General features: G+C 48.2%; 1 protein-coding gene across 2 annotated transcripts in view; it reads left to right on the top strand.

Annotated features, from left to right (window-relative positions):
* Positions 1 to 21,618, top strand: part of LRCH1 (leucine rich repeats and calponin homology domain containing 1) — a 1,427,405-nt gene that overhangs the window by 603,574 nt on the left and 802,213 nt on the right. For both annotated transcript variants that reach the window (XM_069640111.1, XM_069640112.1), the window contains exon 4: positions 17,647 to 17,752. In XM_069640111.1, the coding sequence (XP_069496212.1) occupies positions 17,647 to 17,752 (106 nt within the window). The remainder of the gene's footprint in view (positions 1 to 17,646; positions 17,753 to 21,618) is intronic.

Here is a 21,618-nt window from a genome sequence, read left to right as displayed (position 1 = left end):
TATACTCATAACTATGTACATGTGTACCCAAAAGGAGGTTAATTACACTTGTCATTTCATGGCATTCTGTTAACAAATGTTTAGCCATCTCGAACTGATCTTGTTCTTTATATAGACGGCATAGCCGTAGATCCATTGCAATCTTATCCCTTCTCCCAGTAACCATTAATGAAGGTAGTTGTTCTAATCTAAGTAATAGTATGAAGCGTCTGAGTCTTACCGCTGGGCACAGGTTCAGATATCTGTTTTTTTACAGTCTATGCTGTACAAACTGGTAGCTTTTTAGCTCTCGGAGATGATCATAGTTCTCCAGCCAGTCCCAGAGCTCTATACGTTTTCCCAATGCCCTCTGTGCCTCATCTGGGTCGCCTCCCACCCTAGTTTGCCACCCAATATCGGCAAATAATTTGATCATCTGTTTCTTGGCTGTACACAGAGAATTTTCCTTTGACATCTCCTGGTGGGCTGCTATTAATAGACCATTCCTTGTGCTACTAATTATTTTCAGATATAGTGTAGCATGCTTCTTCAGTACTACAGATTTTAGGGAAATCAGCCCAAGTTCCAGCCTTATTATCGCCATAGGTATTCCAGGCGGTAGACCCAGGATGGATCGCCAGAATTTCCCTTCTATCACCTGTAACAATTTCAGATCTATGTCAAGGAGAGCTTCCAGACCATAAGTTATCATCGGGGACAAAACGTGCATATACAGTTGACGTGTACCCCATATAGTAAAACCTCCCTGTTTGATGGTAAATCTATAGAACAGGGCGGTCAATTGTGCTGCTCTAATAGCACGTGTCTGTATGTTATATAGTCGCCGGTGAGCTCAAACTCAATGCCCAGGTATCGATATTGTGGAGTATAAGCAATGTTTTCTATGCCTACCCTAAGCTGTACTCGAAGTGTTCCTCTTGGTATTCCTCGACCTTTGTTTTTTCCAGATTGATCTTGAGGCCATTTTCCTCCGCTTATTCCCAGAGGGCTGCGGACGACCTTCGTAACCCACTGATGGTATGATAAAAAAATTACCAGGTCTTCCGCATAGGCTAATACGGGGCAAAGGGATTCACCTATTTTAGGGGGACAATTTATTGCAGCACTTATGGCCGAAGGAATGTCATGGACATATAGGTTGTATATTAAAGGTGCCGTAACACAGCATTGTTTTACCCCCCTATTTTGGAAGACATTTCTTGTGGTATGACCTTCCTGATCTAATTTTATTTTTACTGAGGTATCCTGAAGTAACAGTCTGAGATAGTATATCAGACCCGCAGGGCAGCCCATTAGTTTTAATTTCTGCCACAGATGACCTCTAGGAATAGAATCAAATGCCGCCGTCAAATCTATGTATAGGGCATATAAGGGAGGCTGCCCCCCTTTCCTTGCTCTGGACCAGATTAGGTCCATAACATAATGTTATGAGCCGTAGAGTATCCCTGTCTGCACCCACTTTGGAATTTGCATAGGATGCTTGATTGCTCCACCCAGATATGTAGTTATTTTAATAGTAGTGAGGGCAAGTATATTTGTGTCTCATTTATAGCTTTATATTTCTCCTAGTGCTGAGCATTCATTCAAGATTGTTTACTGAAGTGTTGTCTAATTTGGCAATTCATTTGATATTTGTTCTTACTCAATTTCTTGATTGGGCATCAATCAATTTGGATATTGTCATTTTATGAGGTCTTTTTGGTTAATGAATGCGTCTTCCTAATGATTATGTGCGCCTTTATAGTTTCTCTCTTTTGTGCCATATTAAAACGTTGTAGGAGACTGTAAAGATTAAGCCTCGAACTTGTCTAAAACTGGCACCACGTAGCGAGTGAATCATTTAGTGATGGTTCATCCCTAATGCAAGAACAGTATGGGTTTTTGGTGGAAATGAATCCCAGATAAACTCACAGAAGGCTTCCAGGTCCCGCGCAATGATTTAGTGTCCAATCGGGAGTAGTGCATCTCATGACAAGTAACTTCCTTCGTATGGTATGTCTAGCCAAGTTTGTCTGAGTACCTTCAGCCAACCAGACGTCTCAAATCTCCTTAAGGTAGTTTATTCCCTGATGCAAGGGCCAGCTTGCTTCTTGTTCCTTTGTGGGGTTTTCTGTTGCATACGGCAGGCTCACAGTGGATGGTGGTTGGTGCATTTGGAAAGTTTGAGAAGTTTGGAGGAGTGCTGTTTGTTGGTCCTTTTGGTCGTTTTTTTTGCTGTTTAGTGTGTGAGGCAAGTTTGTATTTCCCTGTGTCTAAGTGTTTGAGAATGTATTGTATTATTTTTTCCAAATAAAAAAGTTGATAATTCCCTTTTCCCTTGTGTGCCCCTTTATAAAAGTAAAAACACCAGTTTTCCATAACCATTTATTTATATCTGCATAAAAAAAGTACTTTGCCCTCTCTGCATTTGTCATGCATTTGGCATGTACTGTTTTTATTGAGCAGTAAGCATAGGATTGTTTTCTCACTTATGTCACGTGGGGCTGTGCTCGTTCTCTCTGTTTCTCGGGGTGAACACGTTTGGGTCCTCTGGTTGAGCAGGGGTGAGTATACCCAAACAGCGTCCCCATTTGTGGCAGTAGGAATGGCATGCCGGCTGTGATGCTGGGACGAATGGAGAGAAGACTGGGGGCAGTGCTGCAGTTCTCCTCACATGAGAGGAGGGGGATTCCCCATTGATTAATAGTGGAGGGGGGGGGGGGATCCTTGTGCTCTCTGTGGGCGCTGGTTTGCAGTCCTGTGCCACGCAGCACTGTCAATACTCGTAATCAGTGGGGGAAGCCACATGAGTGGAAAAGGAGGCAGGGCCATAACACAAGTCCCCCCACCATGACTAGCACAGAGGCAGGTGATGCCGGGCCTCATATGAATGCCCCCACAGGGGCACAGGAGGGCATGTTCCTCATGAGGGAGAAGAGGGTGGCTGCAGCAGTCACACCAAGAAAGTGTTTGGGATGTATTGCGACTGGGTGGGACAGTAGAGGAGGAAGTTATTTCCACCCATGAGGATTAATGTGCTGCTGTGGACAAAGTATGGCCCTGTTGGAAAGAGGCTCAGGGACAGGACCAACATGCAGAGGTGCCTCAACAGCAGGAGGTGGGCTTGACTGAGAGGAAAGAGGGGAGGCAGATAGAGGAAGAGGACGTGGTGGAGGAGCATTGTTTTGCTCCTGCCATGATGGAGAGGGAAAGCCTGGAGGGGCCCCAAGGAGCTGGGACCCCAACCCTCGTACACTGCCCACAGGGTCCAGGTTGTGGGACAATTTTGCTCTTCAACTATGGAGCGAAGAGGGAGTTTTTGCATGCTAGAGGGCTATAGGTGCCAGGTCAAGAAAGGCAGGAGGCAAGGTCTACGGGAGGCTGCACCCTATGGATGACGGCAATGAGGGACCACATGCCCTGGTGGCACAGGAGAGTGTACCAGCCCACATATCCTCAGTGGTAACTGACACTGCAGCCACCACCGCACCCTCCAGCAGTGGTGGGGAGGGATGGTCCTAGCACATCCCAGTGGCAGAATGTAATAATGCAGTGACATCAGGCAAGGGTTACATGTCTTTATAATGAAACATTTTATGAAGAATGCACTGACAACAAAACCTTTATAACGAAAAATATTAGTGATGCACCACCTGCAAACACCCTGCTGGGGTGATGTGGAGGGGTGCCAGCAAAAGTGTCCTTCCACTTCTCACAGTTGCAGGTGTATCTGATAACGATTGGGAAAGCTAGACAGATGCTGGGATTTTGCCACAACTTGCCCAGGTATGCAGTCTTTATAACGAAAATGTTATGAAAAATGCACATATCGAATCTTTTATAACGATAAATATAACGAAAATGTATGTGGGGGTGGGGTAAAGGGATACATCTAGTGGGGAAACGGTTGGGGTGGGAAACAGGGAGTTTGGGGGGACCCTCCAACAAAAAAAGTGTAGTGAAAATGGCAATGTTTATAAAGTAGCTGGTTGGTTTTTCAGGTTCTTTTGCAGTATGATCTGCTTCTGTATATTTAGTATCAAGTAACTTTATTGTGCAAGTCTGGATTTCTATTTTCATGTGCGATTTCACATGTGATGTATTTTTCAAGGAACTTAGTTATCTTATAAAAACTATCTTTGCAAAGTTGGGGGTGGGAGGGGCTCCCTTTATCCACTTTGCTATATGAATGTGTTTCCCCGCAGGATGTTTATGTTTACACCAAAATGGTATGTTATTTCTCCTAACGGTGGACAGTCAGGATTTAGAATGAAATTTAACAATGATAAAAAATGATGGTGTAAGTGTTTGGAGACATTTATGGATCCGTGGCACAGTGTATTTGGAGTCATGGCTTGTATTTTTGATACGTGGCTCTGGGCAAGTTTGAGGGAGTCCATAAGTGCTTCCAATGGATAACCAAGTGTCATAAACCATGCAAGTGTACTTTAAATGTTGGCTGATATGTTTTTCAATCTGCTGTCCAAGACTTACTCTTTTTAGCTTTGACTTTTAGTAGTGAAGTGGAATCAGTCATGCTTTGGTAGCATTTACCTGTGCTTGGGTTTGCTAAGAAATATTACAACATAGATAACAGTAAGTGGAATGTATAGTTGTGTTTTAGTCTAAGTTGTGGATCATTACTATACATGTCATTTCCCTTGCATTGGGAAGCAGATAGTTTATGGGTCTCATTTTATCTTCCACTGCAACCAGAAGGGGATAGTTATGAAAACCAGGCATCCTCTAAATGCTTTCCCCCAGACATTTAATGGCACCCTTTCAGTTTGTCACATTTGAAAGTGAAGTGGACGAGTGTCGTATTCTTCATACGCATTTGGCAGAGTGTAAAAGGATTTTTCCCCCAAGTTGTTCATCTGTCATTTGTATTGTATTCTGCTTCATGTATGTGCATGTGTACATCTATATTTGTTACTGTTGTCGTTATGTTGCCATACGTATGTTAGTGCCTTGTGTATTTTGTGCAGGTCTAACTTTTTCCATTATTTTGCTTTTGGTAGGGGCTCCATTACAATTCAAAATCTGTTTTTAATGACCCACCTAACACTGAGTTTGTCAGGCATGTCAGTTGTAAAAAGGCAACGTTCCCATTTCCTATTATTGTGACACTGTGTTTAAAGTTGTGCAGCTGTTTGAAATGGGTACACTAATTGGATAATTATGTTCTCATTAAAATTGAGGTGTGATATATGTGATGAGATAGGTGCATAATGTTTGATATGGAGCATGTTTGTAATTGCTTTTTGTTCAGTTTGGTACAACGGTACAGACAGATGTATAAGTATTCATCAAGTGCAATATCGATCTTTCAGTTTTGAATGTTTATTTTGTAGTGTTTGTTTCTCCAGCATGGGGTCTGGCATGGATTCACATGCTCATGAATATTCCCCATCGTCAGGCTGGGAATCCTCGGTAAAGAAAAATCAGTATCAGTTACGTTTCTGATCTGTCTTTCGTAGTAGTAACCAATCACTGATCTCTGCGTCATACTGACCACAGCCAATGACTGCTATCTCCCTAAGCCTGCCTCTGGCAGCCATCCTCAGATTTTTACTGCACGTTCAAGTGTTGGGATCCTCGTGCTATTGCTCTCGAGCTTTAGTGCGTTTTCGCGCTTTTTCATAGGAAAATTCTCTCTTTTTTCGGTCAAAAGAGCCTCAAGCTCCACCGTTTCTTTATCCGATCAACGGGGACCTGTGTCGGATTCTTCTACGCCCCTCAAGGGTGAAGATTTCGTCGAGCCACCCTTTTGGAGGACTCCAGAAGTTTCTCAGGCCCATCTCGGACATGGCCCAGGAGAAGGGAAGCTCGACGCCCGGAAAGCTGTTCAGGGTCTGCCCTGGATGCCAGCTTCAGAATGTCTTCAAGGAGGACGAACACTCCCTTTGCCTCTACTGCCTGCATGAGGACAAGACGCACGTGGAGAAGGACTGTGCGTTTTGCGGGAACATGTCGGAGCGGACCATGAAGGACCGCCATCTGCGTCTCGCCAACTGGCTGGAAGGGAAGAGCCTGTCAGGTGAGAAAAAGAAGAAGTCCGAGTGGTCTTCTAAGACCTTTGAGGGCGCCCCGGCAACGGGGGCCCAACAGAAGGCCAAGTACCGCGGGTCCGCTGGCACCGGGAGCGCCGAACGGTCTGGCTCTTCGGCTGCCAGGCAGGGCGCAACCTCCCCGGCGCCATCAACCACGAGCCAACGCTCTGGCTCGGGTAAGAGGAAGACCGAGCACCCGGCAAAGCTTCTGGAGAGGCCCCGGTCGAGCTCGAAGGCCCCATCGGAGGGGGAGCGAGGCGGTGACCCTCCCCCCAAGGAGAAGGCAGTGAGTGCACCTAAGGTGGTAAAAGCCTTGATCCACCCTGCCAAGGCCTCTATCGAGACAGTCGCAGCGGCCCTGGCTCAGCCTGTGGAGGCTACACCAGTGGAGGCGACCTCAGGGCCCAGAGTCTCCCTGCCACCGCAGAGGGAGTCCTCTTTCAAGCCCATCGACAGGACCCCCGTGAAACCTCCGACGGAAAAGAAAAAGGGGGGGCAGGAGGCCTTCGTGGATTCGGCCTCTACCTCTGAAGAGGAGCTGATCGAAGTCTTAAGCCACGGCATTGGCGTGGAAGAAGACCAGCCCATCGGGAGGGACCCCGACGAAGGAGACGACGAGAACGTCGAGGGTGCCGACAAGGTTCCTGACCGCCCGTCGGAATCCCCTCAACCAGTGCCGCAAGACAACTCGGTGGCCATTTTGTTGGCTATACAGTCCTTATGCTGGGAGATAAGGACGAGATTGCCGTTACCACCAACGGAGGAACCGCTCCCGACGGGGGACCCGGAGCCAGGCCCTTCTGGGAGCCCTCCTCCTAAGAGAAGAAGGATTCATCCTCCACCTCCTTTTCAACCATCGCGCCCTGCTCAGCCCTCCTCCCCATCCACGACCTGTGGGGATGATACGGGACGGACACGGCCGCGACGGATACAGACGACGAAGTTTACGACGAGGATCTTCCATCGTCGCCTCCTCCCGGGCTTCCCCGCCCGACGAGATTGGATCGTTTCATGCCATGATCGCCAGGGCATCTGAGCTTTTCCAGCTCTGCCCGGAAGAGAAGAAGGAAGGTTTCCTTTATCAACGGCGCGAGACCAAGAGGAAGACGGTCCTCGCTGTACCTCTACTGGACGATATCTGGGATGAGGGTCTCGCCCTCAAGAACCCATCCACAACGCCTGTGAGAAGGGATCGGTACGAGAAGAAGTACCGGGTCCCGGACGCGGCCCCCTTGTGCCTTCGGGCACAGCCGACCCCAGACTCGGTCATCTCCGCGGCGGCCAGGAAGAAAGAGGGGGGGGCATCGGCCTCTACGTCAACCTCCCCCCCGGACGGCAAGGGAAAGAAATTGGACACGATGGGACGCAGAGTCATCTCATCGGCAGCGACGACGATTAAGGCTGCCAACGCCTTGGCTATCGTAGCCCGCTACGACAGGGAGTTGTGCTACAAGATCGCCCCCCCTGCTGGACTTCCTACCGGACGACAAAAGGGCGGAGGCCCTAGAGATCTTGCAGGAAGGAGAAGTGGCATCGGACCACACCATTACGATAGCGACGGACACTGCTGACACTGGGTTTTGCCAGTTGGGCAACAGCGTGTGCCTTAGACGGCGTGGATGGCTCAAGCCAACGGACTTCTGGCAGGACGTGCAGACCAGGGTTTTGGACATGCCGTTCGACGGGAGCAACCTGTTTGGGAAAACAATGGACGATTCCCTGCAAGCCATCAAGACGGACACAGAGACGGCCCGGGCTCTTGGTGTTCTCCAGCAACGACGGCCGCCCTTTCGGAGCACCGGAAGCAAGCAGGGTGCCTCCAAAGGTTCCGGCGGCGGAAATTCCACCTACCGTCAAGCGGCCCGTTCGTCGTCACAGGAAGCCTACAGGAGACGAGGCAAGTCGGGCGGATCCCGCCGTCGTCGCCAGGGAGGACAAGGCGGCAAAGCCTCGTCGAAGCAGGACTGAACCGGCCGTGGGGTCGGGCCCCCACCGAAGCATCCCGGTGGGAGGCCGGCTGGCCAACTTCGTCAGCGTGTGGGATTCCATCTCCACCGACCGTTGTGTGCTGGACGCCCTGGCCCAGGGTCACGCGCTCGAGTTTCTAAAGAAGTGCCCGCGCGTCCACCCCGTGGCCAGGAAGGAACATCACGTCCCTCAACTTCTCTTGGAGGTAAAGGCGATGCTCAAGAAAGACGCCATCAAGCTCGTCCCAAAGAGGCTTCGGGGCTCCGGAGTTTACTCAAGATACTTCCTCGTGAAGAAGACAGGAGGATGGAGTCCCATCCTTGACCTACAACGACTGAACAAATTAATCAAGGCACAGAAGTTCCGGATGGTCACCCTCCAGCACGTCCTGGGTCAGCTGGAGGAGGGCGATTTCCTGTCGTCGTTGGATTTGGAGGATGCTTACTTCCATATCCCCATCCTAAAGGCACACTGAATGTTTCTCAGATTCGTGGTCCAAGGGCGTCCCTACCAGTTCAGAGCCCTTCCCTTCGGATTGAGGTCGGCACCCAGGGTGTTCACCAAGTGCTTCGCACCGGTGGAGGCGCGGCTGCGCCTGGAGGGGATCCACGTCTACCCCTACCTGGACGTTTGGCTCATCCGAGCAAAGACAAGGGAGCTCGCCGCGGAGCACACGGTTAGGACCGTCCAACTACTCACGGACCTGGGATTTTCCATAAACTACGCCAAGTCCCACCTGGTGCCCGCGCAAGACGCACTGTTTCTGGGAGCGAAACTCGACACTGTGGCGCTTCTGGCCTCTCCGTCGGAGGAAAGGACGAGGGCCATCTTGGGCAAGGTGCAGCGGATGCTGGTTGCGGACGCGGCCAGGGTGAGGACCATCAAATCCCTCCTCGGAATGATGTCTTCTTGCATTTATCTCATCTGCCTGTGCAGGCTTCGGATGCGCCCGTTACAGGAGTTCCTGGATGCTTGCTGGATCCAGACGGGCAGCTTCGAGGACAGGATCACACTCGACGAGAGCTTCCGACGAGCGATCCGGTGGTGAGGCACCCGCGCGCATCTGATGGCGGGCATGGACTTCCAGACCCCGGGCCACCAGAAGACAGTGACCACGGATGCCTCCCTGGAAGGGTGGGGAGCGCACACCGAAAATCTGCACGCGAGAGGCCTTTGGCTTCCGACGGAGAAGTCCCTCCATATCAACTTCCTGGAGCTCCGTGCAGTGTTTTGGGCCCTCAGGTCCTTTCTTCCGTCCCTCAAGGGCAAGGTGGTGCGGATCTTCACCGACAACACCACCACCATGTTCTACATCAGGAAGCAGGGCGGTACCAGATCCCCAGCCCTGTCCAAGGAGGCGCAGGATCTGTGGCATTGGGCCGTCGCCCAACGGATGTTTCTGGTGCCGTTTCATCTGGCAGGAATAAAAAACACCATCGCCGACTCGCTCAGCAGAGAGCTGCACTCGTGCCACGAGTGGGAACTACGACAGGATCTAGTGGACCGCCTCTTCCGACGCTGGGGCACACCCCAGATCGATCTGTTCGCGACGGCGACGAACTCCAAGTGCTGGAGGTTCGCCAGCAGTTTTCCCCAGCTGAGGAGCATGGGCGATGCTTTCTCATTCCCCTGGGAGGGCCTGTTTCTATACGCGTCCCCCCATTGCCGTTGCTGATCCGGCTCATCAACCAGCTCAAGAGGTCACGGTGCAGGATGATCCTCGTCGCACCTGCGTGGCCGAGGCAGATATGGTTCCCGGACCTTCTGGACTTGTCAGCGTCCCCGTCAATCAAGCTGCCAGTGGACGCGGATCTTCTCTCCAGGGAAGGAGGCGCCATCCTCCATCACGACCCGAAGTCGCTGAACTTGCAGGCCTGGCTCCTGCAGCGTTAGAGTTTGGAGGTTACGACATACCGGCCGACTGCAGAGAGGTTCTTGCAAAGGCCAGGGCGTCCTCAACTCTTAAATGCTACGGACACAAATGGAAGAGGTTCTCTGTCTGGTGCCACGCACAGAAGATTAACCCTCTACGGATTACGGCTCCTCAAGTACTGCCGTACCTACTGACGCTGGCCAAGGCTGGACTGGCGCACGCTTCCATCAAGATTCATCTTGCTGCGATCTCCCGATACACCAGAACCACGGGACGGACGTCTTTATGGTCTCGTCTGAATGAAGGGACTGTTCAGATCGTTCCCGCCGGTGAAGGCTGCGGCCCCGGCGTGGGAGCTCAACGTGGTGCTGACCAAGCTCATGGGACCTCCGTTCGAGCCTCTGCACTCAGCTCCGTTGAAGTTCTTGTCGTGGAAAACAGCGTTTCTGGTGGCCATCACCTCCGCACGACGGGTGGGAGGGATCCAGGCCCTTTCCTGCAAGCCCCCGTACTTGACTTTTCACGACACGAGGGTAGTGCTCAGGACGCACCCCTCCTTCATGCCCAAGGTGCCGTCGGACTTCCACCTCAACAAACCCTTGGTGTTGCCTGTTTTCTTCCCATCGCCTTTGTCGCTGGCTGAAAGGTCTTTGCACTCGCTGGATGTGGCTAGAGCGCTGAAGTTCTACGTGGACCGCACAAAGAGTTTTCGGAAGACGTCACAACTTTTTGTGAACTTTGGACCTGTCAATCAGGGGAAGGCTCTCTCAAAGGCTTCCATTTCCAGATGGCTCTCCAGCTGTATCATGTACTGTCATCGGTTGGCAAACCGACCGCTGCCCGGCCGTCCGAGAGCCCATTCCACCAGAGCGATCGCAGCTACCACGGCATTCCTATCTGGTGTGCCCCTGCTGGATATATGCAGGGCTGCTACGTGGAGGTCGACGCACACCTTCACGAAATTCTACTGCGTCGACCGGGATTCCAGGGAGGAGTCCAGGGTCGGCCAGGCAGTGCTGCGCAACCTGTTCGCTTAAGGTGAGCCTGTTGAGGAGGTAAGAGATGCTTAATGTTGAGTTGTTTTATTGTTTAATGTTGAGCCTGTTGCCACCTCCCGTGGTTGTGCATGTGTGTACTGCTATGTATTCTTTTATTCATGAGCATGTGAATTCATGCCAGACCCCATGCTGGAGAAGGAACAAGTTACTTACCTGTAACTGTTGTTCTCCAGCATGGGTCTGGCATGGATTCACATGCAAACCCTCCCACCTACCCCTCTGCGGCTCTTCACTTGGTCATACTGCCACTTCATGTGCTACCAAATCTGAGGATGGCTGCCAGAGGCGGGGGCTTAGGGAGATGGCAGTCATTGGCTGTGGTCAGCATGACGCAGAGATCAGTGATTGGTTACTACTACGAAAGACAGATCAGAAACGAAACTGATACTGATTTTTCTTTACTGAGGATTCCCAGCCTGACGACGGGGAATATTCATGAGCATGTGAATCCATGCCAGACCCATGCTGGAGAAGAACAGTTACAGGTAAGTAACTTGTTCCTTATTTTGGTTAATGACTTTGTTACTGTTTCAGTATTTAGATGGTGTGTGTTTTGAGTGATGGCCTTCTTACTATTCAACTCCAAAGGAACTGTGTTGTATAAATTGGAGAATCCGCAGAATACTTTGCACGAGGGGAGGATAGCTCGGGGGCAACATGCTTGCCTTGGAAGCAAGACGTTGTGGAGCAACACAGGTCGATCCCTGGGTCCGCGCTTCGAAACTGCATTATAAATAACCAATTACATGATACCTTGTTCCGTATTGTATTCTAATTCCTTTAACATTTCTGCTGTTTCTAGAAATGTACTTTTTCCATAACAAATCATGTACTAATGTGTCAAAGGAACTAATATTTTCAGGTGTCCGCTCATTTGGTTGAAAAAAAAAAAGATCGAATGACCATTTGGTCGAAACCAAATGGTCGAAAAAAAAATGAATATATAAAAAATGTAAAAAAATGTAAAAAAAAAATAAAAATTCGACCATTTGGATTTTGACCATTTGGTGTAGACCAAATGGCCATTCGACCATTTGGTTGTCGACCAAGTGACTGGTAACCATATTTCAGTGTGTAGTATGTAGAATTGTGCTGTTCATTCGAACTACAGGAAATGTGATGAGCCAACCTTTGTTTTTAAAGAATATTTTCAATATATTTAAAGAAGTTAATTTTAGCCTTGTTTTTAGTACCACACTTTTTAGACAAATGAATGTTTCTTCAGTGATAGTGCCTGTGTCAATACATCCCCTTTGTTTGACATGTTGGATATTAACTTTGTACGCTGGCTGCTTATGTGTCCCTTTCTACATATTGCAGATTCTCATTCGATTGTGTGCCTATTTTTGCCATAAATCTATACAGCGTACATCTTTATATGTTGTGTGTTTTTGGCATGCTAATCTGAGCAGATGTGTATCTTTGTTTATTCCCACTTTCATTGGTTGGCAGTGTCGGTATGGTGGGTAGTTTATATATTCTTTTTTTTTCTTTTGCAGTTATGGTTTTGTCTGGTATGCTTGATTTTGTAAATTGTCCAACTGCTTGGTGTGTGTTCCGGGGGTTGAGGTGCTTTCTAATGTTTTTGGGGGATTGAGGTTGGCTCATACTATTGCTATTAGTTGGTAGTGTAGCTGTTCTTTTCCTTTTACCGTTTTTGTTTTGTTGGGGTTTTTGTCTGATTTTGTAGGTTTTGGTCTAAGTGTGTGAAGTGTTGTGGGGGGGCAAAGTTTAAATTACTTTGTGACATTTTCAAGTTGTACTGTACTTACCTGTTTACATTCATGGTATTTCTTTTTCTAATTCATTCTGTTTGCATTTGATTCGGATGATTTTCTGTTTGAGAAATAGTTCAGTGTCTAATGATGATAATACCACTTGTAGTTTTCATATCCTTCTGTGCGCAAATGTTGTTTCTGCTGCAAATACAGTTTTACTTTCAAGTGGAATGGTAATGCTACCGTTGTTATGATCTGTTATATTTTGTTCCACACATAGATTTGATGTTCCCTTGAGGTTGGAGAGTTTGTATTGCAGTTCATACACACAGTACTTTAACAGGTATATGTTCAGATTCTAAGTTTTGCAGGTTTGTTGGTTTGTTCCTCCTGGTAATGGGTGCTGTGGTGAATCGGAAGTGATTCACCCAGAAAACCTGACCTGGAACCCCTCATGTGGCCAGAGAAAGGCAAACACTTTCTGATCCTTACTTTGGGGGCATTGTTAGCCGGGAAGATCATATGGGAGGGGCAACAGGTCAGGAGGAATGGGAGACCCACTTAGATAACTTTCCCCAAGACCCCAATCACCTAATGGAGTATTGTAAAATGGAAACTGTTGAAAGGAGTGACTTTTGTACTAAGTACTTCAAGTCACAATTCCCAGAGTACTGGGATGAAGAAGAGGGCTTCAGAGGCATATGGTTGAAGAGTGCCGCCCATTGAAGCTAATGACCCACACCTGAGGATGGCTGAGAGGCATAAAGGCCCCCTCAGGTGCAGGCCATTAGACCAAGGTGGAAGAAGGCGAGGCAGCCGAAGCAGGAGAGCAGTAGAAGTAGTAGTGTTTGGCGAAGCTTTGGAGTCTCCTCAAAGCAGCAGAGGAAATAATCATGGAAGAGCCAGGACGCCAGAACCAGAGAGGCAAGAGAAATTGATGCTGGTCCTCAGACGCTCGTATGGGCTCGAGATTTCAGCTGCAGAGGTTGCACAGTGGAAAGCGCACCTTTTTTATAACTTTGCCCATTTTGAAGCGTTCAGCAGTGGCAGGCGAGCATCAGTCCAAACCAACTGGTCACTTGGCTGGCGTGTGCTTGCAAGTTAAGCCGTTCCTACATGAGATGAGATTAAGAGGGTCCCTTTAATAAAACTTAATATGTATTTTATAGGTAAAAGAATTCTTTGGCGCATTAGTAGGACAGTGAACATGCCCTGAAATGGATTAGCAATCCGAAACGCGTTGGTAATATTAGGAGCCTACCAATAGAGCATCTAATGATGTATTGCTACTATATAAGTTGTTCTCTGTTTAATGAACACGGATGGCTTTATACCCTTAATGTTACTGGGAAGAGCCTGTGGGAATTGAGTTCAATGGATAGTATAAACTGGCTGTTGGAAGAAGCTGAACAGTGTTTTGTTAAAAAGATTATGAAAGCATTTTGATGTATTTAAATATGGAATGATAAACCCTTTGTGTTGAAAGCTTAGAATTTTCTTTTGAGCTTTTCTTGAATATTGTAAGTCTCTCTAACTTGTTGAAAGGTTAGTCTTTCATAAAAATTACTGGGGGTGTGATATCCCCATAGGAGTGCACATGGGATACCTACTGGCAACAGCAGGCTATTTTTTGTTTCACTGCTTTTTGTTCTCCTAGCCGGGGAACTACCCAGTTGCACCTGAAATTACTCCAAGCGTAAAACGTTGGTACCTATGATTGGCCATTGTTATTTACGGATAGTTCTGCACCTAAAACTTTTTTTTGTTGACTTACCATAGCACCCACAAGCCACAGATGGTCCCACTTGGCATGATTGTTTGATTGATTATTTATATAGCACCTATACACAATGTGTTTCAAAGCGGGAGGGAACATAGGAAAATACAGTTACATTCAGTAAAAGTCCTTGAAACAATACAGAATGTGAAAAATAACTATCGTAATAGGCCTGTCGACATTTCAGATAGTGCAAGTGCATAGAACAAGTAAGGCAAGAGGGAAGGGAAAAAAAGGAGAACAAAGCAAGCAGTAACATTACTATGTCTGACGACAATTGATGTAGTGCAGGAGGTATACAAGGGGAGGGGTGGGAGCGAGGGATATGAGTGGGGAGAAGGAGATGAACAAGGCACGCTACTGAGCAAATTTGTCAGTCACAAATTTAAAAAGCAGGGGTGGGGGAGGAGGGGAGACAGACCAGCTGCTATCAAAAGTCAAGGGAACAGATGATAGGAGTAAGTGCTAGGAGGGGGAAGGTTGAGAGGAGGGAGAAATAAGTAGGAAGGGGAGTAGGAACATAGTAGAAGAGGAGGGAATTATGGAGGTGGGAAAGGGGTAGAAGGCAGGTAAGGGGGGGCAGAGGGGGTACACAGCCAAAAAGGGGGGGCACGGTGGGGGCACACAGAGCCAAAAAGGGGGGCTCGGTGGGGGCACTCAGACACTCATGGGGGGGGCATGGGGGTACACACACTCACGGAGTTCGGTGATCCGCCGTACAGTGCCGGACAGGGGTAGACATGGCCTTCGTTGTGGGCCTTAGGTGGTGTAGCCGGCTCCCGCCTCCCGGTCACTGCCATTGGCTTAAGGCCCAAAGGCAACTAATGGCAGAGGGGGGCAGGAGCTGGCCCAGAAACCATGGAGACACTTCATGAACATTGCCTGCAAAACGATGATAACGGCCATCTTGGAAGGCCTAACAGCAACGTGGTTTAGGCAGGGCAATACATAATTCAGGTCATGCAGCCAGTACACAAGGCACAGAGTGCAGCTTCAGGGAGATGAGCAGCACAGATAACAACACGATCGGATCATGCAAATTTGCACCCAAAAATGCAGTCGTCGCTCGCTGCCGCAGACAAGTCCATAAAATGTCAAAAGTCCTTACCCTCAGCAGTGCGCATCTAGTTGATAGTCAGGCGCAGATGGAAAATTCTGCGGGGCACGGGAGAGCACTCCAGCACGGAGGGGGGTGAAGGTGGAAGGAAGCAGGATGGAGGCAGGGCCCCGTCTGGCCCAGAAACCATGGAGACACTTCATGAACATTGCCTGCAAAACGATGATAACGGCCATCATGGACTGTAGGCATGCCCATTGGCCACTTTGGCAGAGCACAGTCACAGATGAAACAAAATGTGGGCAGGTTTGTGCCTAGTGGCCAGGGCTGGTGGCTTCTGTACCTAGGACATTGTCTTCAGCATGTCCAACGCACCACGCGGCCATGAGAAGTGGGCACTGGCCATGGTCTGTTGTGTCTTTGATTTGGGCATATCCTTTGGCAATGCCTCAGGCCCCATCAGGATGGCTGAAGTAGTATATGTTGTGATTATTTGTTCATTGTCTGTGCATTTGCACAAATGATTGGAAAACCTGTTTTAAAATGAGAATATTTTGTAGGTACTTCTGATTGAATAAATGAGTGAATACACCCAGATGCCTCAACTTAATGAATATGTTGGGTTAATTCCAATAGAAGTGATTAGTTCAAAAAATATCATGTATCTAGCCCATGTAAAGCATGGCCCCTGACTACTTTGGCCACGAATGCCATGGGCAGACACTTTGCCAGGGACATGATCTTCTATTTAATGTCTAAGTGTGCAAGCCATTAGTGAGACCCAAACCACGGGTCCACTAACCGTGCCTGAGACCCACCTCCATGACCACATCCTCTGGGTAATGTTTGGGAGGTCAGGCTGGGGTATAGAGCCCACTCCGGATCCATGTTCCAGTTCTAAGACCCCCCCCCACCCACCCAATGTTTCTACGGACTGTTTTTGAGGCCCACTTTCAGATCATTCCAACCTGTGATAACATTTGCATTTTTTTTTTGCGTGCCTTTTTGGGGCATTTTGCAAACCTCTGGGACCCTCTCACTTTGTCTAGGTTTGGTGGGTTCACTGGTATATGTACTTGGTGGTATAATCTGGCATTTTGCAATTTTGTGGCATAGTACACCCCTCCTGTCACTCCCCTCTTGCCTAGGGGCGGGGGCGGGCTCCCAGCAGCGTACAATATACCCCATAAGGTATGTGAACCATACGTGAGACCAACTCTGGGTCTGCAGATTTTCCAGTAAAATCTACTATTTTATGCCTTTTTTGTGGTATCTAACACGGATCACTAAACCCCCAACCTTAGACAAGATGAGGGGTGCTTCGAAAGGGTGTAATATGCTTCAAATCTCTATGTATTTTTTCAATATTACTGTAACATTCCCGCCTCCAAAAGGGTCAGCAAACAACAATAGTGGCCTTTTCAAAAACTTTGTGTGCCCCCAACCAACCAGATTACAAGATACCTAGCTATACAATCAATTTCACCAAAAACACCAGTGTATGCGAGCACCAGGATAAACATGTGAACCAAAAGCAGATATCAACAAAGTATTTACCCACCTTTTGGCAATTTGTTAACACAACATTAAATGGATTAAAACCACATCTGTAAAAACATGCTTTTGAGACCATACTTAAAATTCTCATGAAAATTTGATGCAAATGCGTCCAGTAGTTCCCCTGCAGGTGCAGCAGATGTTGGAATAGTGTTAGTTAAAAGTATTAAAAACAAATGTTGAGGACCCCCCTCCGCCCCCAACATGTCTTTCCCCTTTACAAAACTGTACACAACTTTCCAAAGAAATTAGAAATTCAAAGTTGTGTCTATACTATATTTGGAATTTTGTGTGCAAATTTGTTGATCAGCGCCTAAGTTATAAGCTGCTAAAAGTCTAACTGCAGATCACGGGTATTAAAACACATTTCCTTGCACTTTGCAGCAGGCTAATCACCTGATCTTGGTTTTCATGTATCAGAAAGTAATGGAGGGGGCCAGTTGACGGGGGTGTGGGCAGCCTTCCTGCAGTCACCTCTGTTTCAGTTTGGAAGTACATGTTTTATAATTGTAACGGACTGCTGGAAAGACTGTTATTTGCGTGCATTTCAAAATGTTGTACAGACACTGCAGGGCACAACTCATGTTGTCTTATTTTTGGATGTAGGATGTCAGCTGCAATGAAATCACACTTTTACCACGACAGATAGGAAGGCTCAAATCTTTGAGGGAGCTGAATATTCGAAGGAATTACATCCAGGATTTGCCACCAGGTAACTTATGTTTCATGTGCGTTTTCTTCTTGAAGAGTATTTCATTTGATTGTGTTATTTGTATAGCACCCAGCTGCAAATGCTGCGGCCAGTAGCAGTGTTGTGCTGTCTTTTTGTGTTCTGGTATTCCATGATCTCTGAATGAAGGAGTGAAGTGTAAAATATCTGGTAGGGTACGCAAAAGTCATGTGTAAAGGGTCATGATGTGCCACGGGCCACAGCAATACACAAAATGAACAAACAACTGACCTCTCTGTAATGTTCTTTCCGATGGATGTTCCTCCCACAGATTCCTCATCTAGGATATTCTCCAGCGAAAACTGACTTGTGCCTTTATTTCCTAACCAGGGAGCACAGTGTGGTTCTGCATTCACTCTGCTTGGTGCTGTTATGTGCGTTAAGCCGGTCGAAATGTCTGGTTCTGTATATGTGGAGCCACCGCACCCTGTGACCTTTGCAATGCTGCTTTCTTTAGCACCCAGCCACTGAGGGACCACAGAACAGACTAGGTGTATGACCGATCTGCCAAGATGGGCAGGTTGGGAGTGCAATGAGGAATCAGTGGGAGGAGCATCCATCAGAAAGAACAATGCACAGAGGCAAGTCATTTGTTCTTCTAATTGATTCCTTCCTCCGACAGATTCCTCATCTCTGTTAGGCACTGTTAGCAGTACATAAATCCAGAGGAGGGAGGAGAGCGAGAGGACACCACATAAACCTGAAAATCTAGAAGTCTGCACGACCAAAGTGAGTCCTCACATGACGGGAAGTCTAGACAGTAATGTTTGGCAAATTTGTGCAGCGACGCCCGCATAGCCTCTTTACTTATGTCCAAGACAGTCACCCTCCTCTGCAGGGCAGAAATGTCAGCCAATCCTCTGGTTTAATGATCCCTGAGAATTTCAAGTATATTCTTCCCAGGCAGAGCTTTGCGTTCTGAAATGCAGAGGATGATCCACTTTGACAGGTGTGGTGAACCAGAAGGAGGGGTCAGGCTTGTGGACCTCATCTCAATGGTGTTTGTTTAAATTAAAATGGAACATGCCCATCTAACCCTATTGCTAAGAGGGATTTCTCTGCCAATAAACTAAACTAAAGGTGCTTGTTGTAGGTCAAAATAAAGGGTTCTCAGGCCAAAAACCTTTATACTATTTGGCCATAACCACTTATGAAAAAAGAACATTAAAACTAGCCAGAACAATGGCCTCTTGCCAATGTTGCTAGGGTCTCTCTCAGGGTATTGGTCCAGTTCAAAACCGTGCTCTTCACAGTTCACCAAAGAAACATTTTCAGCATTCTCTTTAGGCTCCTCAAAGGTTGCAAATCTTCTTCCAAATGAAATGTCTCAAGTTCTTTGAGGGAGGAATGACTCCCTTAGTCCTTTACCACCAACATGGTCCTTCCTTTCTTTCCACACGTTTTATGTGTTGCAGCTTCCCTTCTTCTCACAAATTGAAAAATGGCACTTAATTCTCAAGGGCTCTCCAGACCCTTCCAGCTCTCTGACTAAACGTTTGTGATTGTATCTTTGGCCTCTGACAATCTTACCCATTCAAAATTCTCTTAACACTCCTTGTCAGCTCTTCTCACTTTATTCCACTCACCTTCCTCCACCCTGGGCAACCCTGGTACCTTTGCTGTAATCGGGTGTGCGTATTAGACTTGCGGAGACTTGGCCGTTGGCCCCATTCTTCGGCATCGCTGTTTCGTAAGGATTTGCTTTCCTGTATCCTGCCTGTCACGGCACACTCAGCTGTCCTTTACCTGAGAGCGGAGGATTTGTTCCTCGTTTGCCTGCTTGTGTCGGCATATGTTTGCGAGCCCCAGGCCCACCAAGGATGCAGCGTGGTCATGCCACCAGTTAAGACTGTATTGTTTCCGTCTCTGCGGTATCGGCCTTCTCACTCCCTCTCCCTCCTTTATAGAGAGTTCCGGATAGGAATGGGAGTCCTTATCCCCCTAAAGGGGCATCACTCCCATTGACATCCCGCTTTCCCAAACCCCTAGGGAGGATCAGCACATGGAAGTAGGCATCCTGTAGATCTAGAGGAACTAGCCAGTCCCTCAGTTAAAGTGCCTGAAGGATCAGGACCAAGGTGACTATCTTGAACTTGTACTTGCACAGGTACAAGTTCAAAAGACTCAGATCCAAGTTGGAATGGAAGCCCCCACCTTTCTTCAGAACCAGGAAGTAAACAGAGTCCCAGGCCTCGTCTCACTCTGATCAGGGCACCAGTTCTATGACACCCTTTCAAAGAAGTTGATGAACCTCCTCCAGCGGTGGAGGGGCTTAGGGTAGCAATAGGCCGGTGCGAGTGGGCAGGTGGCATTCAACAAATAGCAGGCGGTAACCCTCGCTCAAATCCTCTAGGGCCAATGCATCTGACGTGGTGCAATGCAACACCTCAGTGAACAGGGCCATCTTCCTGCCTACCTAGGTGAAAGGAGTGAAGCCTTCTTCAGAGGTCTTGCTCCCCCCTGTAGGCCGCTACAGGGATAGCTGTGGTGTCAAAGCCTCCTCTTTGTGCTCTATGGCCTCTAACTGGTGGCAGATGTGGCATTGCTGCTGCTTTCCTGAAGACCCTTTAGCTCTACCACAGTGGGTGTACAAAGCAAAGGGATGAAAGCCCTGTCCCCTCGGAAAGGAGGTGTAAGGCTGCTGAGCTGCTAGGCCTAAGGATTTGACCAGTCTGAAACGCCTGCAAAGATTTGTCTGCTTTAGCCACAAATGAGTTGCACTCATCAAAAGGCATGTCCAGAAGCTTCCAAGATCCTCATCCATGAGTGCTTCCTCAGGACCAACCCAGTGCCCATAGTTCTTGCCCCACAATTGGCTGTCTGGTGTCCCGCCTGCAAAGCTTGGCATAATGCCTTCTTGCTGTCCTTCACCAAGGCATTGACGCCCCAACAAGTGGAAAATTCTTTGCTTTAAGGCCCGCCATAGCGGCCTGCACCTCCAAACCTTTAGGCCACGCATGGGTGGATAGAATACCTGGATTCGAGGGCTCTGGATGATGCAGTTTGCTGCCAGGATTGACACAAGCTTCTCCGAGGTCACCTGAACATAGCCCCTCACTAAAGAATTGAATGTAAGCAGTCTCCCATGGAGGACCCTCATCCTAAATGTCATTCAGCTCATATTGGGCTTTAGGCTTAGACGGCGCTAATAAATGAAGTGTTTCAACCACCTTAGCCATCACTCTCTGGAAAGAGAGATGAGACCTGCCCAGGGCAAATGCTGGAAGTATATCCAGCACCAGGAAGTGTCCATGCTGCTGACCTGCTGCAGGTCTGCTGCTAAATTCAACACGTCCTGACCCTCACCATACAATTCTTCTGGGATGTCTTCGGTCACAACGAAGTAAAGGGTTTCCATCCCAAAAGAGACATGGTCCCTGACTTCATCCAAAAATTCGGCCATTTTCAAGATGAATTTGTTCCTCGGAAGTGGGGTGTACTGTTGTGAGGATCAGGCATTGGCTGCGCTTAGTGACGCTGATGGTGCCCAGCTGAGGAGGACTAAGACCCAAGGACTCCCCATCCGAAAGTAGAGACGCACATCACACTTTGATGGAGCCTTGCCTACTTGAGCCAGGAGTGAGCCTGCAGGCGTATAGTCATGATCCAGATATGAGCTTCTGCTGGCATGATGAATTACAGTGTGTCCTGTCAACGCCACCATCACCAAGGCTGAAATTGCCAGGGCCTTGGCAAAATTGTTGAGCATTGTCAGACTACATTATTTCCACTCCCCTGGGTAGAAAGGATTGAATGGGGGATGGTTCCTGTGGCGTAGGAGTCAAATCCTCCAAAGAGTCTCTATAGGGGTGACTCCACTCTTTTGAGGATGAAGAAGAGTGATGCTT

Source organism: Ambystoma mexicanum, chromosome 7q (assembly GCF_040938575.1).
Source record: "Ambystoma mexicanum isolate Mex_15411 chromosome 7q, UKY_AmexF1_1, whole genome shotgun sequence".
NCBI lineage: Eukaryota > Metazoa > Chordata > Amphibia > Caudata > Ambystomatidae > Ambystoma > Ambystoma mexicanum.
This window is presented reverse-complemented; position numbering and strand designations above follow the sequence as displayed.